The sequence below is a fragment of the Mchenga conophoros genome, linkage group LG3, assembly GCF_057382185.1.
Source record: "Mchenga conophoros isolate Kocher_MC1m ecotype Shallow Benthic linkage group LG3, M_conophoros_male_GT1.1, whole genome shotgun sequence".
Lineage (NCBI taxonomy): Eukaryota > Metazoa > Chordata > Actinopteri > Cichliformes > Cichlidae > Mchenga > Mchenga conophoros.
This window is the reverse complement of record NC_140528.1, coordinates 76,879,253-76,901,133: the sequence shown is the minus strand read 5'-3', so window position 1 is coordinate 76,901,133 and position 21,881 is coordinate 76,879,253. Positions and strand designations below refer to the sequence as shown.

The 21,881-nt window shown below is 41.8% G+C and overlaps 2 protein-coding genes, 1 long non-coding RNA gene and 1 pseudogene across 3 annotated transcripts; 3 read left to right on the top strand and 1 right to left on the bottom strand.

Moving 5' to 3' along the window:
- The first annotated feature begins 9,065 nt into the window (after window positions 1-9,065).
- LOC146580559 (uncharacterized) lies at window positions 9,066-9,818 on the top strand. The gene is made up of 3 exons (XR_014891286.1): window positions 9,066-9,335; window positions 9,492-9,626; window positions 9,772-9,818. It is a non-coding gene; the product is annotated as an uncharacterized LOC146580559 (long non-coding RNA).
- Window positions 9,819-9,897: 79 nt separating this feature from the next.
- On the top strand, window positions 9,898-10,985 carry LOC146580558 (uncharacterized; annotated as a pseudogene).
- Window positions 10,986-13,382: 2,397 nt separating this feature from the next.
- On the top strand, window positions 13,383-14,767 carry LOC146580557 (neuroligin-2-like). Its single transcript, XM_085269625.1, has 2 exons — window positions 13,383-13,483; window positions 13,786-14,767. The coding sequence occupies exons 1-2, from the start codon at window positions 13,383-13,385 to the stop codon at window positions 14,165-14,167; spliced, it is 483 nt and encodes a 160-aa protein (XP_085125751.1). The 3' UTR covers window positions 14,168-14,767.
- A 4,076-nt stretch (window positions 14,768-18,843) lies between these two features.
- Window positions 18,844-20,836, bottom strand: LOC146580556 (E3 SUMO-protein ligase KIAA1586-like). The gene is made up of 2 exons (XM_085268067.1): window positions 19,709-20,836; window positions 18,844-18,849 (listed from the first exon to the last, which is right to left on the bottom strand). Exons 1-2 carry the CDS (start codon window positions 20,834-20,836, stop codon window positions 18,844-18,846), a joined length of 1,134 nt encoding a protein of 377 aa, XP_085124193.1.
- Window positions 20,837-21,881: the final 1,045 nt, after the last annotated feature.

Genomic DNA, 21,881 nt, shown 5'->3' with positions numbered 1-21,881 from the left:
GACTACTTTTAATTAACTGCTTTAGCCCATTTACCATGAAAATGTAAAAAAAAATCTTGTTCATGACCTGTGCAGTATGTTAACACTATTGGAAGTAAAAATAACTTGAACTCCAATTTCGAAAACACAACTTTCTTTTTTCTTTTATAAAGCTCTGACTTGTATCATGAGTCTGTGGTCTGGGAGAGAGTCCTGTAACTCTCTGTCTACAAAATATAGTAAATAATGACCAATGCTGAGCAATTAATTATATAGTTACTTCTTCAAAAAAGTAACTCAGTTTGGCAAACAAAGTTTTTTGCAGCTATTTTTTTAAATGCAGCCAAGGCGTTTTTAAATAAACATTTCAAACTATTTACAGAACAATCAGCTGTTCTGCATCAAATCTGATGCCACACAAATTATTTGTTCCCCTCCAAAAAATAATTTCTGTCCACTATGAGATAAAGGAAAAGAACAACAGCCTGATACCTGCAGGCCTGACAGCAGGAGATGTATCACTCCTGTAACACCTGTAACATTCAGCAGTCGCCTCATTGTTCTGACACACACAACAAAACTACTGACTACACTACACACTAACTACACAAGATTTGTGCTAAACGTTGCAAATCTCTCACATCTCAAAGCACCGCCATCACTCCTAAAACTTCCCCCCGTTTCTTAACAACTAGACGCCACGTTGCCATATCATTCTTTGATTGGTCGACATGGTACTTTTTTGGACGAATAGGAAAGGCAGAGGGGGGTGGGGTTTGTTTTTGCTCACAGGTGGAGAGCGCTTTCGAGTGTTTTCCTTATAAAACGCCGTTTTTACCGTTTCTTCCTGCAGTAAATATAAACAACGATAGTATTCAGAAAGAAAACAAAACATTGCAGATGTTTTTATCACAACTCTGGTTTTACGTGGCCTATCAACACAATTTAAAAACTGGTGTAAAGTCCCCAATTTTTCCGTCAATTGTTCCGTCTGTCCTGCTCACATCTCCAATGGTTGTACACGTTGTCATTAACATGGCTTCACTCCACATCAGCCACGCCGCTTTGCCAGCTAAAACACTGGTGTCGGCACATAAGGACGCTGTCATAGCCTGCCAACAACGTTGATTGGCTGCGCATACACGCATTATTGGCTGGACTATGGGATAAGGTGGCATCGTTCCCATATGGGAGCAGCCAGTCACTTACTGACTAACACTGCAAAACAGAATTGTTAAAGTATTAATTTTAATTTCAATTCAGGTTAGATTTTTTTTGGTGCGCAACGCAGAATTTCTGTGCGCAGAGACTGTGCCAGCAGTGCGCAATTGCGCACGTGCGCAGCTTAGAGGGAACATTGCATAGGCCCACTAAAAGTTACAAAATAAGCTACTATCAAATACATTTTCTGTAAACACATCAGAAGGTTATTTATGTGGCAAAAAGTTAGATCTATACAAAATGTTGCAGGGAAACGGAGAAGGAGCTCGTATAGGTTTGAGTTTTATTCACATCTATTGTGCAGGTACAAATAGCAGAGTGGAAAACTTTATACTTTGTGTTTGCAAACATTAATTTATGAAGATTAATTAACATGAGTGTAGCACAAAGTAAAGGTGGAAGCAGTATTCTGACATGACAGTGCAATCAAAACACATTTTGCCACAACAATCTGTGAATAATTGTAACAAACAACTGTCATTTTAATATTGGACAAACTAGTTGTGCAGCCCTAACCTGAAATATGCTGTTTGTTCTGAATGAAAAACGTTAGTCTTTGGTAAACATTTTAATCCCATTTATAGATGCAATATGTTATTTCAGTTAAGACTAAATGTTACCACACGTTCCCATCATTAGAGCGCATTTAAAGTGTGGAGAAGTCTGTGAAGGTTCTCAGTCATCCAGGTCATCGTAGTCTAAGGAGCTTGGAAAGAAAAGCGCCTGGACTTCTTTGAGTTACTTGAAGACGTTTCACCTCTCATCCGAGAAGCTTCTTCAGTTCTAAGGGTCAAATGGTGGAGAGTCCAAGCTGTATTGAAGAATTTCTAACTTCATGTAGGCTAAACAGCGGCCTAGAATTAGACTCAAAACCCTGCAGTGCCCAAAATAAAGGGGGCATTAATGTGCCAGATTCAACAGAACACCAGAAATAACTGCTAAGATGGGTCCAACACATCTGAGTTCATGCTGGAGGAACTGTGGGACACACTCTGCCAACCACACTCATATATTGTGGCTCTGCCCTAAACTCTGTGTATTCTGGAGGCAGATATTTGATGCTCTCAAAGACATTTTCCAAGGTAAATATTCCACTAAGTCCTACAGTAGCAGTGTTGGGAAGGATTGCAGAACATATTGACTGCAAAGCCAAAAGTTACCTGCTAAATATATGACTCACTGCAGCCCTAAAATGCATAACTATCAGATGGTTAAAACCAGATATAATCTATGGATCCAGTGAGTGTCTGTCTGATGGAACAAATTACATACTCAGACTACAGAAACAAGTCTTTGAGAAACGGTGGGGACCCATGTTACCTTTACTATTACAATGAAGAACACCACCTAATTTTGTGAGCTCTCTCTCTCTACACACGCACACACGTGTGTGCTGGACATTCATGGCTGCTTTGTGTAGTTACAGTTGAATAGAGGAAGTGTAGGATGTATCACTGCTGATTCAAAATAACATGTAAGAGTTTGTGGAATGTTCTTTGTCTGTGTGTCTGTATATAAGATGTAAGGGCGGTGGCCACAATTCAGAGATGGTCCTGGTATTTCACTGGGAAGCTCTCTCCACATTGTAATGTGTTTATTAAACCCGCTTCAAATCAAGCTCACTGGGTGCAGGTTATTGTTAAATTTTCCTCAACAATTTGGCGTTGTCAGGCTGGATTCCTCAGGTGAGTTTTGCTGAATCACTGGTATGTGGTGACTGGCCATCCTGAGGTAAAATTGCCTCAGTCCCACCGTTCCTTTGTTTTCAAAAAGGGGGAATGGCGGGGTGTGCTTCAGCAACTCACACATGCAGGAATTTTTAAAAGAACCAAGAGAGGCACTGCAGAGGATCTGCATCAGTGAGCTGTTTTGATTTGGGAGGGTTTTATACGGGTGTAATTCATGGTTTGTATCACTGCAGTGAAAACTGATGTTACTGATCACGAGAGAGGAACATATGTTAGTGACAAGTTTCTGTGTTGTGTCCCACCTGTATCTACACAGACCCTGTGGTCTATATCATGAGCACCTACACATTAAACAACTGTAACATTATAATGGCATCAAGCTCACACTGAGGCCTGTGGGGCACTATCAGCCACTGAGACAACAGACAAATTTAAGTGTTTTAACATATGAATATTAAATACTTAAGGGCTACTTGTTTAAACAATGGAGGTGAACGATACATCATCATTTTACATGATAATATCACAGATGATAGACTAAATGAATAGATTTTAGGTGCTTGTGCATTCTTAAAGTCTGATATGTTGAACTGAACTGAGTGTGTCAGCTGTTCAAAGCCTCTCCCAGTCAGTGCTGTTCTCCATGCCTGTCTTACTGCACATGGTGTAATTAGCACAAACACTTTAAAGGTGAACATTTAGGACTTACTGCAAATGTTACTATGTCAAAGTTTCTGTGACTCAAACAGAGGAAATTTTGATTTTTTTATTTCCACACCGAAATTATTTAAAAGTATTTAATAGCATATCACACCCAAAATATGCTTCGGTTCACATTTAACTCCAGAAAATCATCAATCAAAACATGGATATTACCTGACCACAGATTCGTGGTGATGTCACTGCTCTTTTAACTGTTTGGTGTCTTTGCTTTGTTTGCTGGTTGTAGAAATGGTTTATTTGAGCTTTGAGCTGAGATTCAGAGGTTTCTGTGGACACTGCTCATGTCGGCACTTATATTTCTGACCTTTTCTTATAGCCGATTAAATATGATCTCCTCCCTTTTGCCCCCATTTTTGGTGGTGTAGGCACAAATGATCAGGCATGACATTTTCATAATAAATAAGATACTGCAAATAATTATTTGTGCGATTGAAGTGAATTGAAAATGTGTATGCAATCATACAGTTTTAAAGATTTGGCCTAAATAACGTTGGAGTGAATGAGTCTAAACATGATGACCAAACTAGTGATACCCTGACACACACACACACACACACACACACACACACACACACACACACACACACACACACACACACACACAGCATGTTATGCCAGTTTCAGCTGAAACTATGTTTCAAACCATATTCTGGGTCTTTAGTTCACCATTTATGAGGTTTCAAGAAGAAAATAAAAGACAGATCTGAATGTTTGAAAATGTTTTGGAAAGATTCTGTAAAGATGAGATGAAAAATACTCAAAGGATAAATTTAATTGGTTTATTATTTAGATAAGGTGAAAAAAGTTAAACAAACAAATAAATGAAGAAAAAAGGCAGAGGAGAGAAAACCCCAACAATCCCCTCTGAGCAAGCACTTGGCGACATTGGGGAGGAAAAACTGCCTTTAAATGGGCAGAAACCTCCGGCAGAACCAGGCTCAGGAGGGACAGTCAACTGCCGGGACTGGTTGGGGGTTTTAAATGGATGATTCCTCATCCATTTAACACATCTTTGGTGGAGTTTAAATGTAAAATGGGCAAAATTCATCGTGATCGTGACTCCTCACATCAGCATGCTTGGTTACCCGACAACATTAAAACGACTTGCAAATATGTTTAAATGGATGATTCCTCATCCATTTAAAACATCTTTGGTTGCATTTAAATGTAAAATGTGCAAAATTCCTCACGATCGTGACTCCTCATGTCAGCAGGCTTGGTTAGACGATCACAAAAAAATGACTCGCAGAGATGTTTTAAATGGATGATTCCTCATCCATTTAAAACATCTTTGGTTGCGTTTAAATGTAAAATGCACAAAATTCCTCGCGATCGTGACTCCTCACGTCAGCAGGCTTGGTTAGACGATCACAAAAAAATGACTCGCAAAGATGTTTTAAATGGATGATTCCTCATCCATTTAAAACATCTTTGGTTGCGTTTAAATGTAAAATGCGCAAAATTCCTCGCGATCGTGACTCCTCACGTCAGCAGGCTTGGTTAGACGATCACAAAAAAATGACTCGCAAATATGTTTAAATGGATGATTCCTCATCCATTTAAAACATCTTTGGTTGCGTTTAAATGTAAAATGCGCAAAATTCCTCGCGATCGTGACTCCTCACATCAGCAGGCTTGGTTAGACGATCACAAAAAAATGACTCGCAAAGATGTTTTAAGTGGATGATTCCTCATCCATTTAAAGCATCTTTGGTTGCGTTTAAATGTAAAATGCGCAAAATTCCTCACGATCGTGACTCCTCACGTCAGCAGGCTTGGTTAGACGATCACAAAAAACTGACTCGCAAAGATGTTTTAAGTGGATGATTCCTCATCCATTTAAAACATCTTTGGTTGCGTTTAAATGTAAAATGCGCAAAATTCTTCACGATCGTGACTCCTCAAGCATGCTTGGTTAGACGATCACAAAAAAATGACTCGCAAAGATGTTTTAAGTGGATGATTCCTCATCCATTTAAAACATCTTTGGTTGCGTTTAAATGTAAAATGCGCAAAATTCTTCACGATCGTGACTCCTCAAGCATGCATGGTTATACGATCACAAAAAAATGACTCGCAAAGATGTTTTAAATGGATGATTCCTCATCCATTTAAAACATCTTTGGTTGCGTTTAAATGTAAAATGCGCAAAGTTCCTCACGATCGTGACTCCTCACGTCAGCATGCTTGGTTAGACGATCACAAAAAAATGACTCGCAAAGATGTTTTAAGTGGATGATTCCTCATCCATTTAAAACATCTTTGGTTGCGTTTAAATGTAAAATGCGCAAAGTTCCTCGCTATCGTGACTCCTCACGTCAGCATGCTTGGTTAGACGATCACAAAAAAATGACTCGCAAAGATGTTTTAAATGGATGAGGAATCATCCATTTAAAACATCTTTGGTTGCGTTTAAATGTAAAATGCGCAAAGTTCCTCGCGATCGTGACTCCTCACGTCAGCATGCATGGTTAGACGATCACAAAAAAATGACTCGCAAAGATGTTTTACATGGATGATTCCTCATCCATTTAAAACATCTTTGGTGGCGTTTAAATGTAAAATGCGCAAAATTCCTCATTTTACGCAGGACTCCTCACGTCAGCATGCTTGGTTAGACAATCACAAAAAAATGACTCGCAAAGATGTTTTAAATGGATGAGGAATCATCCATTTAAAACATCTTTGGTGGAGTTTAAATGTAAAATGCGCAAAATTCCTCGCGATCGTGACTCCTCACGTCAGCAGGCTTGGTTAGACGATCACAAAAAAATGACTCGCAAAGATGTTTTAAGTGGATGATTCCTCATCCATTTAAAACATCTTTGGTGGAGTTTAAATGTAAAATGCACAAAATTCCTCGCGATCGTGACTCCTCACGTCAGCAGGCTTGGTTAGACGATCACAAAAAAATGACTCGCAAATATGTTTAAATGGATGATTCCTCATCCATTTAAAACATCTTTGGTTGGGTTTAAATGTAAAATGAGCAAAATTCCTCGCGATCGTGACTCCTCACGTCAGCAGGCTTGGTTAGACGATCACAAAACAACGACTCGCAAAGATGTTTTAAGTGGATGATTCCTCATCCATTTAAAACATCTTTGGTTGCATTTAAATGTAAAATGTGCAAAATTCCTCACGATCGTGACTCCTCATGTCAGCAGGCTTGGTTAGACGATCACAAAAAAATGACTCGCAGAGATGTTTTAAGTGGATGATTCCTCATCCATTTAAAACATCTTTGGTTGCGTTTAAATGTAAAATGCACAAAATTCCTCGCGATCGTGACTCCTCACGTCAGCAGGCTTGGTTAGACGATCACAAAAAAATGACTCGCAAAGATGTTTTAAATGGATGATTCCTCATCCATTTAAAACATCTTTGGTTGCGTTTAAATGTAAAATGCGCAAAATTCCTCACAATCGTGACTCCTCACGTCAGCAGGCTTGGTTAGACGATCACAAAAAAATGACTCTCAAAGATGTTTTAAATGGATGATTCCTCATCCATTTAAAACATCTTTGGTTGCGTTTAAATGTAAAATGCGCAAAATTCCTCGCGATCGTGACTCCTCACGTCAGCATGCATGGTTAGACGATCACAAAAAAATGACTCGCAAATATGTTTAAATGGATGATTCCTCATCCATTTAAAACATCTTTGGTTGCGTTTAAATGTAAAATGCGCAAAATTCCTCGCGATCGTGACTCCTCACGTCAGCAGGCTTGGTTAGACGATCACAAAAAAATGACTCGCAAAGATGTTTTAAATGGATGATTCCTCATCCATTTAAAACATCTTTGGTTGCGTTTAAATGTAAAATGCGCAAAATTCCTCGCGATCGTGACTCCTCACGTCAGCAGGCTTGGTTAGACGATCACAAAAAAATGACTCGCAAATATGTTTAAATGGATGATTCCTCATCCATTTAAAACATCTTTGGTTGCGTTTAAATGTAAAATGCGCAAAATTCCTCGCGATCGTGACTCCTCACATCAGCAGGCTTGGTTAGACGATCACAAAAAACTGACTCGCAAAGATGTTTTAAGTGGATGATTCCTCATCCATTTAAAACATCTTTGGTTGCGTTTAAATGTAAAATGCGCAAAATTCTTCACGATCGTGACTCCTCAAGCATGCTTGGTTAGACGATCACAAAAAAATGACTCGCAAAGATATTTTAAGTGGATGATTCCTCATCCATTTAAAACATCTTTGGTTGCGTTTAAATGTAAAATGCGCAAAATTCCTCGCGATCGTGACTCCTCACGTCAGCAGGCTTGGTTATACGATCACAAAAAAATGACTCGCAAAGATGTTTTAAATGGATGATTCCTCATCCATTTAAAACATCTTTGGTTGCGTTTAAATGTAAAATGCGCAAAGTTCCTCGCGATCGTGACTCCTCACGTCAGCAGGCTTGGTTAGACGATCACAAAAAAATGACTCTCAAAGATGTTTTACATGGATGATTCCTCATCCATTTAAAACATCTTTGGTGGCGTTTAAATGTAAAATGCGCAAAATTCCTCATTTTACGCAGGACTCTTCACGTCAGCATGCTTGGTTAGACGATCACAAAAAAATGACTCGCAAAGATGTTTTAAGTGGATGATTCCTCATCCATTTAAAACATCTTTGGTTGCGTTTAAATGTAAAATGCGCAAAATTCCTCACGATCGTGACTCCTCACGTCAGCAGGCTTGGTTAGACGATCACAAAAAAATGACTCGCAAATATGTTTAAATGGATGATTCCTCATCCATTTAAAACATCTTTGGTTGCGTTTAAATGTAAAATGCGCAAAATTCCTCGTTTTACGCAGGACTCCTCACGTCAGCATGCATGGTTAGACAATCACAAAAAAATGACTCGCAAAGATGTTTTAAATGGATGATTCCTCATCCATTTAAAACATCTTTGGTGGAGTTTAAATGTAAAATGGGCAAAATTCGTCGTTTTACGCAGGACTCCTCACGTCAGCATGCATCTTTGGCTCTCCAACGGGAGATTGAGAGACCAGCTTTGGACTGGTTTCCTCTCCACTTGGTGACAGTGGGGAGGAAAAACTGCCTGTAAACGAGGACAAACCTCCGGTAGAACCAGGCTCAGGAGGGGACAGTCAACTGCCGGGACTGGTTGGTGGGGTTAACAGAGGTGGAGCAAGACGAGGCTACATCAGGTGAGGAAGCCGTAGCGTCTCTCCTCTGGAACAAGTGGAACCATTTCTTCTTTACGTACTTTCTTACTTTTCCAGGAGCGCTTTTCTTCTCCAGGATGATTTCTCAGCTCGTGGAAGGTTTCTGATGCTGCTGCTGAAACGAACTGAAACTTGCTGTTGCTCACCCCTATTTATAGAAAAACATCAAAGGATTCTTAAGATCTATGACATCATCACTCCCTAAGCCAATGAGATTGTCGCTTTGGAGCGTGATGTCACAGGAGGCGGGCCACGCCCCCCGCCGCCATGACAGCTTCAGCTATGGTTCGTACGTGTTGTGTAGTCGGTTGCAACGTTAGATCTCACGATCGTGAAGGCAAGAAACTGGATAATGGGCTCTTTTCATCGTTTTCCATCCTGGCGGCGACGTGAGGGATCCCATGTATCCGATATCACCAAACAAAGACGCCAGGCATGGATTGCAGCGGTGAGACGAGCGGATATCGAGTTCCGTGCAATCTCCAGCTTTTTGTTGGTTTGCTCGCGGCATTTTCTCTCCGGTGAGTTCTAAATTAATTCATATCACTATTAAAAGGCTTTTAGTGTTTTTTCTCAATGTGCTGCGGTCATAGATAATGAGATAAAACATGCTAACGTGTGATGCTGCACAACCACGTCATGTCGACTGAGTAGCTTTTGATTTGGCATTATTTCAGGCAAACCAGCATATGAAATGGATGTAACAAATCCAGACTGGGCACCAACACTGGGGCACGACGACAAACCTGTGTCAGACTCGGACCGGCACGCAAGGCGTATGCAACAGAAGCGAAAAAGAGCACCCATTGCAGGTAAACACCCCCCCCCCTCCAAAAACATACTAAATTGCTCTTATGGTACACTAATCCACACATAACTTAAAGATGAATCACACACATGTCATTGGAATATTGGTGTACATTAACCTTTTGTCTATGCACTATTTTTATCTTACAGGCTTGATGATCGATGAAGGTCTGACAGAAGAACAACAACAAAATAAACATGTCATGGAGGCAGTGGACAGCAATTGTGTTGGACAAGTGGAGGTTGACGTACCAGCTGCAAATGTGGACAGTGGTGATGGAGTGACAGCGTCACGGAAGCTGAAGGGCAGACGAAGGATTGTGTGTGCAGTCAACAGGGCAGAGCAGAAATAAACCGGCTGTTGGAGGAGAACAGACTGCTTCGAGCACAGTTGCAAAAGACAGAGCTGAATGAAACTTTCTTAAAGGACGATACCGAAAAAGTAAGATATTACACTGGACTACATTGTTATGCTGTCTTAATGTCCCTCTTCAACACTGTCAAAGATTTCCTGCCAATATCAAAGAAACTGACAGGTTTCCAAATGCTCTTACTCACACTAATGCGTCTGAGACTTGATCTTCCAGTCCAGCATCTTTTCATCTATTCGATGTGTCCCACAAAACACTGTCTTCTGTCTTCACCGATACCATTGATGTTTTGTATGCCCGCTTAGGAGCACTGGTGCACTGGCCTGAGAGGCACTGTCTGCAGGCGACAATGCCTCCACAGTTTACTGAAACTTTTGGAAAACGAGTAGCCATCATTGTTGACTGTTTTGAGATTCGAACAGAAAGACCATCTAATTTAAAGGCACGCGCACAAACATACTCTCATTACAAGGGTACACACACCATAAAATACCTCATCGGGATTACACCCCATGGAGCTATTTCTTTCATTTCCAGGGGATGGGGGGGTCGTGCATCAGATAAACACATCACAGAGAGATGTGGCATTCTTCAAAAGCTGTTACCAGGGGACGTAGTATTGGCTGACAGAGGCTTTGACATCAGAGATGCTGCAGGAATGATGTGTGCACAGGTCAAGATTCCAGCTTTCACAAAAGGCTACGACGTGCCCACCTGAGAATTCACGTTGAGCGAGTAACAGGTAGTTTGCGCAACAAGTTCAAAATGTTACACACTACAATGCCAATCCGATTACTCTTATCATGTGACGATTGATAAGATCGTTAAGGTTTGCTGTGTTTTTGTTAATATGTGCCCCAGTGTTGTTGTCAAACCAGGGCCAAATGACACTTGCTCCTGTTGAGTATTCTTAAAGCTGTTTTTTTGGATGTACAGTACATTGTAAATAGTTGTACTTTGTGTGAAGTTGTTTTAATAAAACAAAAAAGAATAGTATATTTGTTTGTTTTTCTTTATTATAGATCTATTCACATGTACACAGCAATCACATAAAAATGAAATGCAAACTATTTACATCGCACCACACAGCTGTCATCAATCTTTAACCACAACATGAAACATTACAGGCTATTTAGAGCAGCACGTTGTTTCGAGAAGTATTTCCCAACAAGTTCAGGAAGGCACAGTTTACGAAAGAAGTCTTGTGCTTGCTTTAAGCGCGGTTTCCAGAAATCCACAGCAGGGAAGACGGCAAGGTCTCTCTGTGTCCACAAAACGAGGTCACAGTGGTTGGCGCCCGTAACAATTTTTTCAAAGTACCGTCTCTTGGCGTCTTGCACAATCGGTCGCGATACAGCCCTTTGTCTTTTGCGCTGATTTTGAGCATGGTTCTGGCAGTCCCGAATCCAACACTCCAACACTGTGTGCTTGTTTTGCTTTCTGGCCTACTGACATGGCGCCGCGATCCCACAATGCACTGCGGCGTGACGTCAACTCCAAAGCCCTATTTTTTTTTAAACTGTTTTCAAACTTAACTTAAAATTTCAGTGTTTTATTTGTATATTGCAAAATCACAATAATCTTCCAATTTAGAACTACAAGTAAAAAAAATTAATTTTCATAAACCACGCAGAGCCGCACCATAAGGACTAAAGAGCCGCGTGCGGTTGCCGACCCCTGATCTAAAGGGTTTAACAAAAAGCTTCCTGCTGGAAAATGAAATGTCCCCACTGGGCGATCGTGGCTCAAGAGTTGGGGGTTCGCCTTGTAATCGGAAGGTTGCTGGTTTGAGCCCCGGCTTGGACAGTCTTGGTCGTTGTGTCCTTGGGTAAGACACTTCACCTGTTGCCTACTGGTGGTGGTCAGAGGGCCTGGTGGCATCAGTATCCGGCAGCCTCGCCTCTGTTAGTGAAAGTGAAACATGCTTTCATCTGTTTTTGGTAATGTGCTGGAAAAGCTTGAAAATCGACCTTGAATGTGCTTAAAAAGTGCTTACAGTTATTATTACAGTTTATAGCAGGACTTTCATGGCAACAGCTAATCTTTATTTTGTTTACTGGGAAATGAAATGCTGCCAATTCACAAAGCTGTGTTTCAGCTGCACTTCCTGTTGTAGACTTGTGATGCACACAGGCTCTGTTCCAGCACTCAGCATGTTCTTCCTTATTTGCTCCACCAGGGGGAGTTCCTCAACTATGACATCCTGATAGGAGTGAACCAGGGAGAGGGACTGAAGTTTGTGGACGACAGTGAGGACAACGACGGCATCTCAGCTGCGGCGTTCGACTACACCATCTCCAACTTTGTTGACAACCTCTACGGATACCCAGAGGGTGAGGACGCCACCTCTGTACACTGCCACTTTTTCAGTTATTCCATTTTACAGCCTCCTCTCACTTAACTGCATTTTGCAGCATCATCAGGTTTTGTCTTATTAGGAGCCGCGTTTGTTGATCTGTTAGTTTTTTTCTGTTTACTGTAATAAATGGATTAAAATAAACGGATAATCATCAAAATGACAAATGTGGACAATTATCAAAGCTTACATTACAGTTCTGACAGCTTGAGTTCACATGAATTTTCAAAAGAATATAAAAACCTGTGAAAGTGCTTTAAGCGTTTAAAACATGCGAGTAAAGAATGGAATCAGTAACATGTGAGCCCAGTGAAGTGCATCAAACAAGACAAGCGTGCTAAAGAGAGCCACTCATCCACATCACGGCGTGTCTGCGCCTTAACCTTTGAGGCTCTGTGGGCAGTAATGCTATCATCCCCCAGGTAGTCGGCTCCCAGTCTCAGTGTCTGTGTTTCTGACAGATCGGCCTGCGAACCCGTCACAGCCGGACCACAGTCACAGTACAGACATGTTTGGATAATGCAGTCATGCTTCCTCTCTGTGCCTGTCACTCGTTCTGTTATCTGAAAGACTTTTTTTTCCTCTCTAGATTTCTCACTCGCTTCCTGGCTCTTGGTTCATCTCACCAACATTTGCTTTGGTTTCATATCTTTTCATCAGACCGATCTCTTAAAAAATGTCTCGCACTGCTGTTACTTTGCTCTTAGCAGTTTTTCACTTTTATCTTTCTTCCCCCTCCTTTTGTCCCCTCCTGTGCTTCTTCACCAGGCAAAGACATCCTGAGGGAGACCATTAAGTTCATGTACACAGACTGGGCGGACAGGGACAACGGCGACATGCGGCGGAAGACTCTGTTGGCCCTGTTTACGGACCACCAGTGGGTGGCACCAGCTGTGGCCACTGCCAAACTCCATGCTGAGTTTCAGTCCCCAGTTTACTTTTACACGTTCTACCACCACTGCCAGACGGAGACGCGGCCCGAGTGGGCCGACGCCGCGCACGGAGACGAGATACCTTACGTGTTCGGCGTACCGATGATCGGTGCCACGGACCTGTTCCCGTGCAACTTCTCCAAGAACGATGTGATGCTGAGCGCTGTGGTCATGACTTACTGGACTAACTTCGCAAAGACTGGGTAGGCCTCATGTCGTAGTGTAAACTGTACACGTTACTGTATGTTCTCTGACAGCCTTCTAGTCATCTTGAATACTTGAATCTGGGTTGCTAGTTTAATTCTCGTGTGGCTTTGAAGAATTGAACATACTGGTTGACCAAAAGCATCCAGATCCCAGAGCAGCCGGTTGGTCTTAGATAGTTGAAAGGCTGCACAGAGAATGGGCCTCCTGTCTGTATTCAGTGTATTGATTCCACATGTTACTTATAATGGAGACTGAATATAACTTTGAACTGAAACGTTTAACCTTTATGCTCCACCAGGGACCCCAACCTGCCCGTCCCTCAGGACACCAAGTTCATTCATACCAAGCCCAACCGCTTCGAGGAGGTCATCTGGACCAAGTTCAACTCAAAGGACAAGCAGTACCTTCACATCGGTTTGAAACCTCGTGTCAGAGACAACTACAGAGCTAACAAAGTGGCCTTTTGGCTGGAATTAGTCCCTCATCTTCACAGCCTGCACGACGTGCTCTTTCCCACCACTACGCGCTCCCCTGCAGGCCGTGATCCCGGCACCACGAGGCCTCGAACCACTCGTCATCCTTACCCTACCTTCCCGTCAGATCCCGAGCCCGAGGGCTCAGAGCGCCCGCCCCAGGACCTCTTTCCCGGAGACACCCGCGACTACTCCACTCTCATTTGACACGCCTCCCTCCTGTTCTTCTCTAAAAATTCCCAATCTGCTGAGCAGTTTGGAGGGGGGAGGCGTACACTAAACATATAACTATAAAAACACTCATATCTTTCATTCTACCAGCATTTTTAGGTGCCAAGTAAGTACTGCTGTGTTTCATTTCTCATCGAGGGAGAAGAAAAACGAAAGAAAAATAGAGTATCGCTATTTACCGTCAACTAACAGAGTTCTGTCATGTTCTCGTGACAAAGTGCCAAACTGGCCTCAGTCGTGTTTTTCTTTCTTTCATCTTCTCTTTTTGTTGTTTTGTTTGAAGCATTTGTTTAATTGTTGTTTTTTATTGTGTGGAAATAATTTTTCTGAAAATATAGATATAGAGAAATGATATAGAGAAAAGCAGAAAAAGGCCAACAGTAAAAACTCAGACTCCAGCATGAGCTCCTTCCTGCTGCTTAACCAATCACCTTCCTCCATATCATCACTGCTCCCTCCCTCCTCCTCTCGCCATCCTACACCACCTTTGTTATTTAACACCGACCCCCCCAATCTGATAATCAGACAAATTCCCAGACACCTGACTTCACTGTGTCGACACCGTTCCTGACTATTTCTGACCTCAGGTCAGCTCTGCTATTATCCTCACATTAAGGGTTCGTTCACCTGCCTGCAGATGATCTGTGAGCTCGTCGGTTGTAAATTAAACTCTAAGCACACTGAGGGTAACCGGGAGGCGTTCAGGGCCTGCAGTGCAGAGCTGCAACATGACAAAAAGGGATGGGGGCTCAGATCTCCTGAACAGGGTGGAAACAACACGGTGGGTTTGTGCTGTTTGTGATTCCTGCTCCGTCACTCTGGTGGAGACGACTGCAGCTCAGCAGCGCTCCCTGCTGATCCTCTGATGAAGATGTCAACAGTATGTAAACTGAGCTGATGTGCTGCTGTTTGAGCCCACGTGGTAGCGTACGTCCAGTATGGGAGAACTTAGTCACCGGTGCTGTCTTTGCTTGTGCTCTAGCTTTAGCCTGTTTGATTGTTTGTTTTCTATTTTATTACTGCCTAAAAGGGGAGGTGGGGGAAACACATGCCTGACTTCTCCTGTCAGAGGTTTTGTAAGCTCACTGGAAGGGAAACGTGCACAATGTAAATCATAAAACAACTGACTGGGGCTGTGCTGCAGGTGGATCAGTGCTGTGGACAGTAGCTGTGGAAAAGAGACTGGACAAAGACTCTCAGCCTTAAATACAGGACAGAGGATGATCCGATCATCTTTCAGCTAACAGTGTCGAGCAGAAGGACGGCCGGCTGATGCGTCCGTACGAACCCTTTTGTACTCACTCCTGTGTATAAGGAGGCGGCGAGGGGTTGTGTAGTTAACCTCAGCACCACACAGCTACAGCAGAGGAGAGAACACAAACGAGTCCTTTCATTCGGCTCTGTTCTTTCTCCTTGTCTGTTTTATAAGCTAACACTAGAAGGCGCCATTGTGGCACATTCAGCGCTCACTCTGAGGTCACTGGACAGAGAAGAAAATACCAAACTGGGAGACGGATGGAGACGAAACATCTGGAAGATCAGAACTGTACATTTTTAAGTGTAAGAAAAAAAACAGACAAAATATTTGTAAATATTAAGTTTCTTGTTTATTTTATGTTTTGTTTTTTTGGGGTTTTTTGGAGTGAATGAATGATATGCTTATTTTGTGATGACAAAAGACAACAGGTGCAGTTTGTAATGAGAAGAAAAAAATGGCCGTTAGCTTGAGGTTTCAAATGAGTTCATCCTTACCACCGATCAGTTTTGTCTTTGTTTCTTCAACATTTATTTTATTTTTGTCATAACGTTGATCGTTATCATGTGACCATCCTGTAGCAGGAAGGTCGCTGTAGCAGAAGTCATCTCCACTGAAGCCCCCTCACAGCAGAGGGCCAGTCATGCTGTTTATTAGAATTTGCTAGTTTCCAGTGAGAAAAAACATTTTCATCAAGTTTTAAATCCTTTCGTTGCTCTTTTCTCTGCGATTATCATAAAATCGTCGTCCTCTTTTCAAGCCTTAGCTCGCTTTTATTTTGAAAAATGAGTCTTGTGATCAGAGATGAATCTGTGCTGCATGATGTGCGTAACATCAGAGCGATAAAAGCCAGCTTTGCCTTTCAGTGATTCGCAGTAAGGACATAAATGACCTAAACTGAGACAGAAAAAAGTGCAGTCAGTTAAATGTTAGCTCACCTAACATGTAGCAGTGTTTACATGTAGCCATGTTTGACAGACTCCAGGGCTTTGATACCATAAGATGCCTCATATCCTCACAGACTCATGAGATCACACAGGTGGTCTGACCTGCTCGTGTCACACTGTGCTGTCTGTCTGTCTGTCCGTTGTTTTTCTCCTGCAGTGATGTTATGTAGCAGAAAAACAGTTGGATGCTGGAAAAGTGCAGAGCGATGGGTGACGTGTGGAGAACATCACAGTCTGTGTGTGTTCAACAGCTGTTAGAGCCACACTTTGTCCTTTCTGTGGTATAACTGCTGGATTTATTTTATTCCAACACTTAGAAACTGTCAGCAAAGCAAAACTTCATGATTGGATGATCCTGTGTCACGTCCACAGTGTCAAACGTGCACAGAGACAGTGACACCCACAGAGAAACCCTCAGCTTGGTGTCCATTGCAAATCTGCACCTGTTGTCTTGTTTCTACTTTCTTTGTTGAACTCAGAAACTCGAGACTTGAGATGAAGAAAAATGTTAAATAATGGAATAAAAAAAAGATGATTATTAAAAAAAGTAAAGTAAAATTATATAAATAAATGAGGTGATGATATTTCTGTTTACTTTAGAAGTTATTATACACTGTATGCTGCGATTCTGATCTGGGAAACATTAAAGACATTCATAGCCAGACTGCTGACTTTGTGTTTTTATTCAGTCGCCTAACAGAAGTGCAGTAAGAAACGATTTAGCCCATCCTGATTTCTTAGCTGTTTGCATATTTGACACACTTACATGTTTCAGATCATGAAGAACATTTTTATGATAGATAAAGATGACCAGAGTCAGTGTAAAATAAAGCTTTTACATGTATTGCTGGGAGGTTGGCAGCTCCCTCCACTGCTTGGCCCTCTGTGAAAAACAACTGGGATCCAGCTTCCCTGTGATGCTGAATTATATAAGCGGAAGAAAATAAATAGATAGAAGGATGGATGATTGTATTTTGTGTACAATTGTTGAAGTGTAAAAAGGGTTGGCCCTCCGTGGTGCCCTAAGCAAAGTTTGATTTTTGGAGCCCTTTAATAGTGCCAATAATAGTGATTAATGATCACCTACTATAAATGTATTTCATTTTCTAATGTTGATGTTGTTGTAATCCACAGTGAAAAATGTCATAAAAACAGAGAGAAACAATAGATCAAACCTGAGAGCTGCACAGTTGCAGCAGTGTGGTTTACGTCATTCTGTTGTCAGCCTGTTTTACACATCGGTGGTTTCTTATTGACGTGTCTGAAGATCTGAAATCGTAGTAAATTCAGCTGCTATTGTGGGCTGGGGATGATTTACACTTAACATTTTAATAACTGGGTACTGAATGTCAGAGGCCCAATGTTCCCTCTAATTTTTCACGTGTCTGAGCGAACACACAAACTCCCTGAGCGATCCCTTGGACCACTGAGCGACATCAGACGTGTGCACTGTGGTCACGCCGGCATCGAATCCATCCAAGTTACATGGTTTATTAAAAGAATCAAATTACAGCGTTTACATTTATGTTAGACTACTTTTAATTAACTGCTTTAGCCCATTTACAATGAAAATGTAAAAAAAAATCTTGTTCATGACCTGTGCAGTATGTTAACACTATTGGAAGTAAAAATAACTTGAACTCCAATTTCGAAAACACAACTTTCTTTCTTTTCTTTTTTTTCTTTTATACAGCTCTGACTTGTATTATGAGTCTGTGGTCTGGGAGAGAGTCCTGTAACTCTCTGTCTCCAAAATACAGCATATAATGACCAATGCTGGGCAATTAATTATATAGTTACTTCTTCAAAAAAGTAACTCAGTTTGGCAAACAACGTTTTTTGCAGCTATTTTTTTAAATGCAGCCAAGACGTTTTTAAATAAACATTTCAAACTATTTACAGAACAATCAGCTGTTCTGCATCAAATCTGATGCCACACAAATTATTTGTGCCACTCCAAAAAATAATTTCTGTCCACTATGAGATAAAGGAGAACAACAGTCTGATACCTGCAGGCCTGACAGCAGGAGATGCATCACTCCTGTACAGTGCTTTAAGTGGCCCAGAAGAGGTGCCGGTACTCTATTTTTTTTCCGCCTCCCCTGAGGTAACAACAACTATATTGAATGGGTTTTATATACAACAGTCAACAGACAACCTTATACAAAATAATAAATCATTTTATTAGTTTGTGGATTTGCTTGAGCTAGAAAGAGCTACTGAACATAAATAAAATGTGCAAAAAGGTATTGAATTTTTTTTTTAAACAAAATGTACATAAAATAAATTATAAACTAATTTGTATTTTGCTCTCTCTTGAGCACTTGTAAAGTGTACCTGCAGAGCTTGGTAGTTCTCCCATACCACTGTTCTCTCACTTGAAGCAACCCAAACATAATAACCATAGAACAGTAGAACATAATCTTGAGTCTTGAAGATGGTTCATTTCTTTACCCCTGAAAAATATACAAAAGCAGATTCAGCAAAATACAATCACAGTACACCAAATGAAAAATGAGAAATACTGTACAAATCATTTTACCTAGAAAAGGCTCCAGCATGTTTTGGGCTCCACTTTCCTTTCACTTTGGGCTTCGCAGTTTGTGGATGTTGCACTTCTCCTCCCTAGTGCCAGCCATGTCTGCACATATGTTTGTGTGTTAAACTGATCCAAGGGTGGTCCGTTGCATTTCAGGAAAATCATATTTGAAAGCCTTTTGATGTTGAGAGAGTTTCTTTTATCTGTCAAAGTATCATTCATTGAGCTGAAAGCTCGCTCGCATTCACTTGTTGATACTGCAATGGTGTGGACAGCTGTAAGAAGCGGCTTCAGGGCTGCTGGTGTCTTGGAAGCTTTAAGGTCTTTATACTCCCTAAATCCTAGGACACTTTCCCTCTCCCCAACTCTGAATCTCTGACATAAACGTCTGACCGCTGCATCCCCATATTGAATATCTAGAGATGCAGGCCAGGAGTCAGACTGGAGGACCTTGATGTCTGAGAGGAGGTGACTATCTGTCTTTTCAGATGAGGTTTTACTGACATGCGAGGAAGTTGTTGGAGTCATCCTGCACTTAACATTTTCAGCCAGGCTATGGAAAAATTGGCCATGGTTGATTTTTATAACCCTCTGATTTTCATGCAGGCATACATTTCTGAAGATTTTCTCCTTTTCAGCTTCAATGGCAGTTTGTGTGGGACCAGGTGTGGATACCATTGAGCACTCTCGGTTAACTCCCTTTGGTTTTTTGGTGATGCATGGTAGAGGGAGTAAAGCTGATCTAAGAATATTTTAAAGTGGTTGATTCCTCCTACCTCCTTCAAAACATCACAAACTGCCAGTTCCAGTCTGTGATTGGAACAATGCCAGACAAACAGGTAAGGGAATTTGGAACAAAGCTGCGCAGCAACTCCTGCTTTCCTCCCAAGCATCACTGAGGCTCCATCACAAGCAAATGCCAACAAATGTTGCTGTAGGTAGTGAGGGTCAAAGCCATTATTATGAAGACATCCTAACAGTGCTTCAGTGATGTCCTTTGCTGTGGTCCCCTGCAGCTCAATCAGTTCAAAAAATATTGTGTCTGGATTTTCAGTGGAAATAGCTGACCGCAGGCACACGACAAGCACAGACTTTCCACTTATTGTAGTGGATTCATCAATGAGCACACACAATTTTCTTTCATTCATCACTATGTCATTGACTACCTTCTTTTTCATTTCAGCTGCAATGTGATCCAGTATATTTGCACATGAGTTATTAGAGTGCAAAACTCTGCCCATCTTGACACCATTTAAGACTTGCAACTGGACATCTATTGGCATGTCTGTAAAGGGACGCCCATGCTTGCCAATCTTATAAGCTGTTCTAAACACATTGCAAGTTGAAGCGTAGTCAGCCTTTCTCATATCTTCAATGTGTTTTTGCATTGTATTTTGTGTTGCCTTCTCTTTTATTTCAACTGCTTTCTTGTGATAAATTGAGTCTCTGTGCTCTTTTATTTTCTTTCGTAGTGAGTTTTGTTGTGCAGCCTTGTCCCTTCCAAAAGACGAGATTAAGCACCCACTCCACTCCTGCGACACTCTCTGCCCTTGCTGCATGTCCACGCGAGCACAAACTTGACTACACACACTACAACCCAACTTTTGATTTCTGCTGATCAGCCACTTGTAATTTGTGGAGAAATACCGGACTTGTGCTTGGGACCAACATTCTGGCCACTCATGCTCGCTAACGCGGCTGTTGTCATCGGTAGAAATGGTGTCATTCTCGTCCTCGTCGTCGCCAAAAGTGCCGTCGTCCGCGGCTGCGGGACTAGTGCAGCTTTCATTAGCTTGCGTCTGACCTGCAGCGATATCATTCTGGCTTGGTGGGGTGTCAGCCAGCGAGTCCTCTGATTCTGACCTTGTTCTTTTACTACTCAGAGTCTGAAGCCAGGAGAGCATATTAAGTGTTCATTGTTTTTGTATTTTAACGAGCAGCTGTTTGCGCGTTTTACACACCCTCTCCGGACCACGTTGAGTTGTTGACATGACAACGGCAAAAGCGACGCATGCGCTTTTCACTTGTAAAACACATTGGTGTATGGGTAATGTAGTCTCTGCTCTCGGTGGGACGAATTAGGAAGCGTGCTTGTGAAGGGCGCTCTGAAAAGCGGCAGTGCAGCCAAACGATGTGCAAATGAGAGTACCGGTACGCTAAAAGCACGTTCTGGGCGCATGGAGAGGTGGCGGTACTCTCAAGAGCTATATTTAGAAGTGGCGGTACTGAGTACCGGCGCGTACCGGCCCACTTAAAGCACTGCTCCTGTAACACCTGTAACATTCAGCAGTCGCCTCATTGTTCTGACGCACACAACAAAACTACTGACTACACTACACACTAACTACACAAGATTTGCGCTAAACGTCGCAAATCTCTCACATCTCAAAACACCACCGTCACTCCTAAAACTTCCCCCGTTTCTTAACAAATAGATGCCACGTTGCCATATCATTTTTTGATTGGTCGACATGGTACTTTTTTAGACGAATAGGAAAGGCAGAGGGGGTGGGGTTTGTTTTTGCTCACAGGTGGAGAGCGCTTTCGAGCCTTTTTTCTTATAAAACGCCGATTTAACCGTTTCTTCCCGCAGTAAATATAAACAACGATAGTATTCAGGAAGAAAACCAAACATTGCATTTTTTTTATCACAACTCTGGTTTTACGTGGCCTATCAACACGATTTAAAAACTGGTGTAAAGTCCCCAATTTTTCCGTCAATTGTTCCGTCTGTCCTGCTCACATCTCCAATGGTTGTACACGTTGTCATTAACATGGCTTCACTCCACATCAGCCACGCCGCTTTGACAGCTAACACACCGGCGTTGGCACATAAGGACGCTGTCATAGCCTGTCAACAACGTTGATTGGCTGCGCATATACGCATTATTGGCTGGACTATGGGATAAGGTGGCATCGTTCCCATATGGGAGCAGCCAGTCACTTACT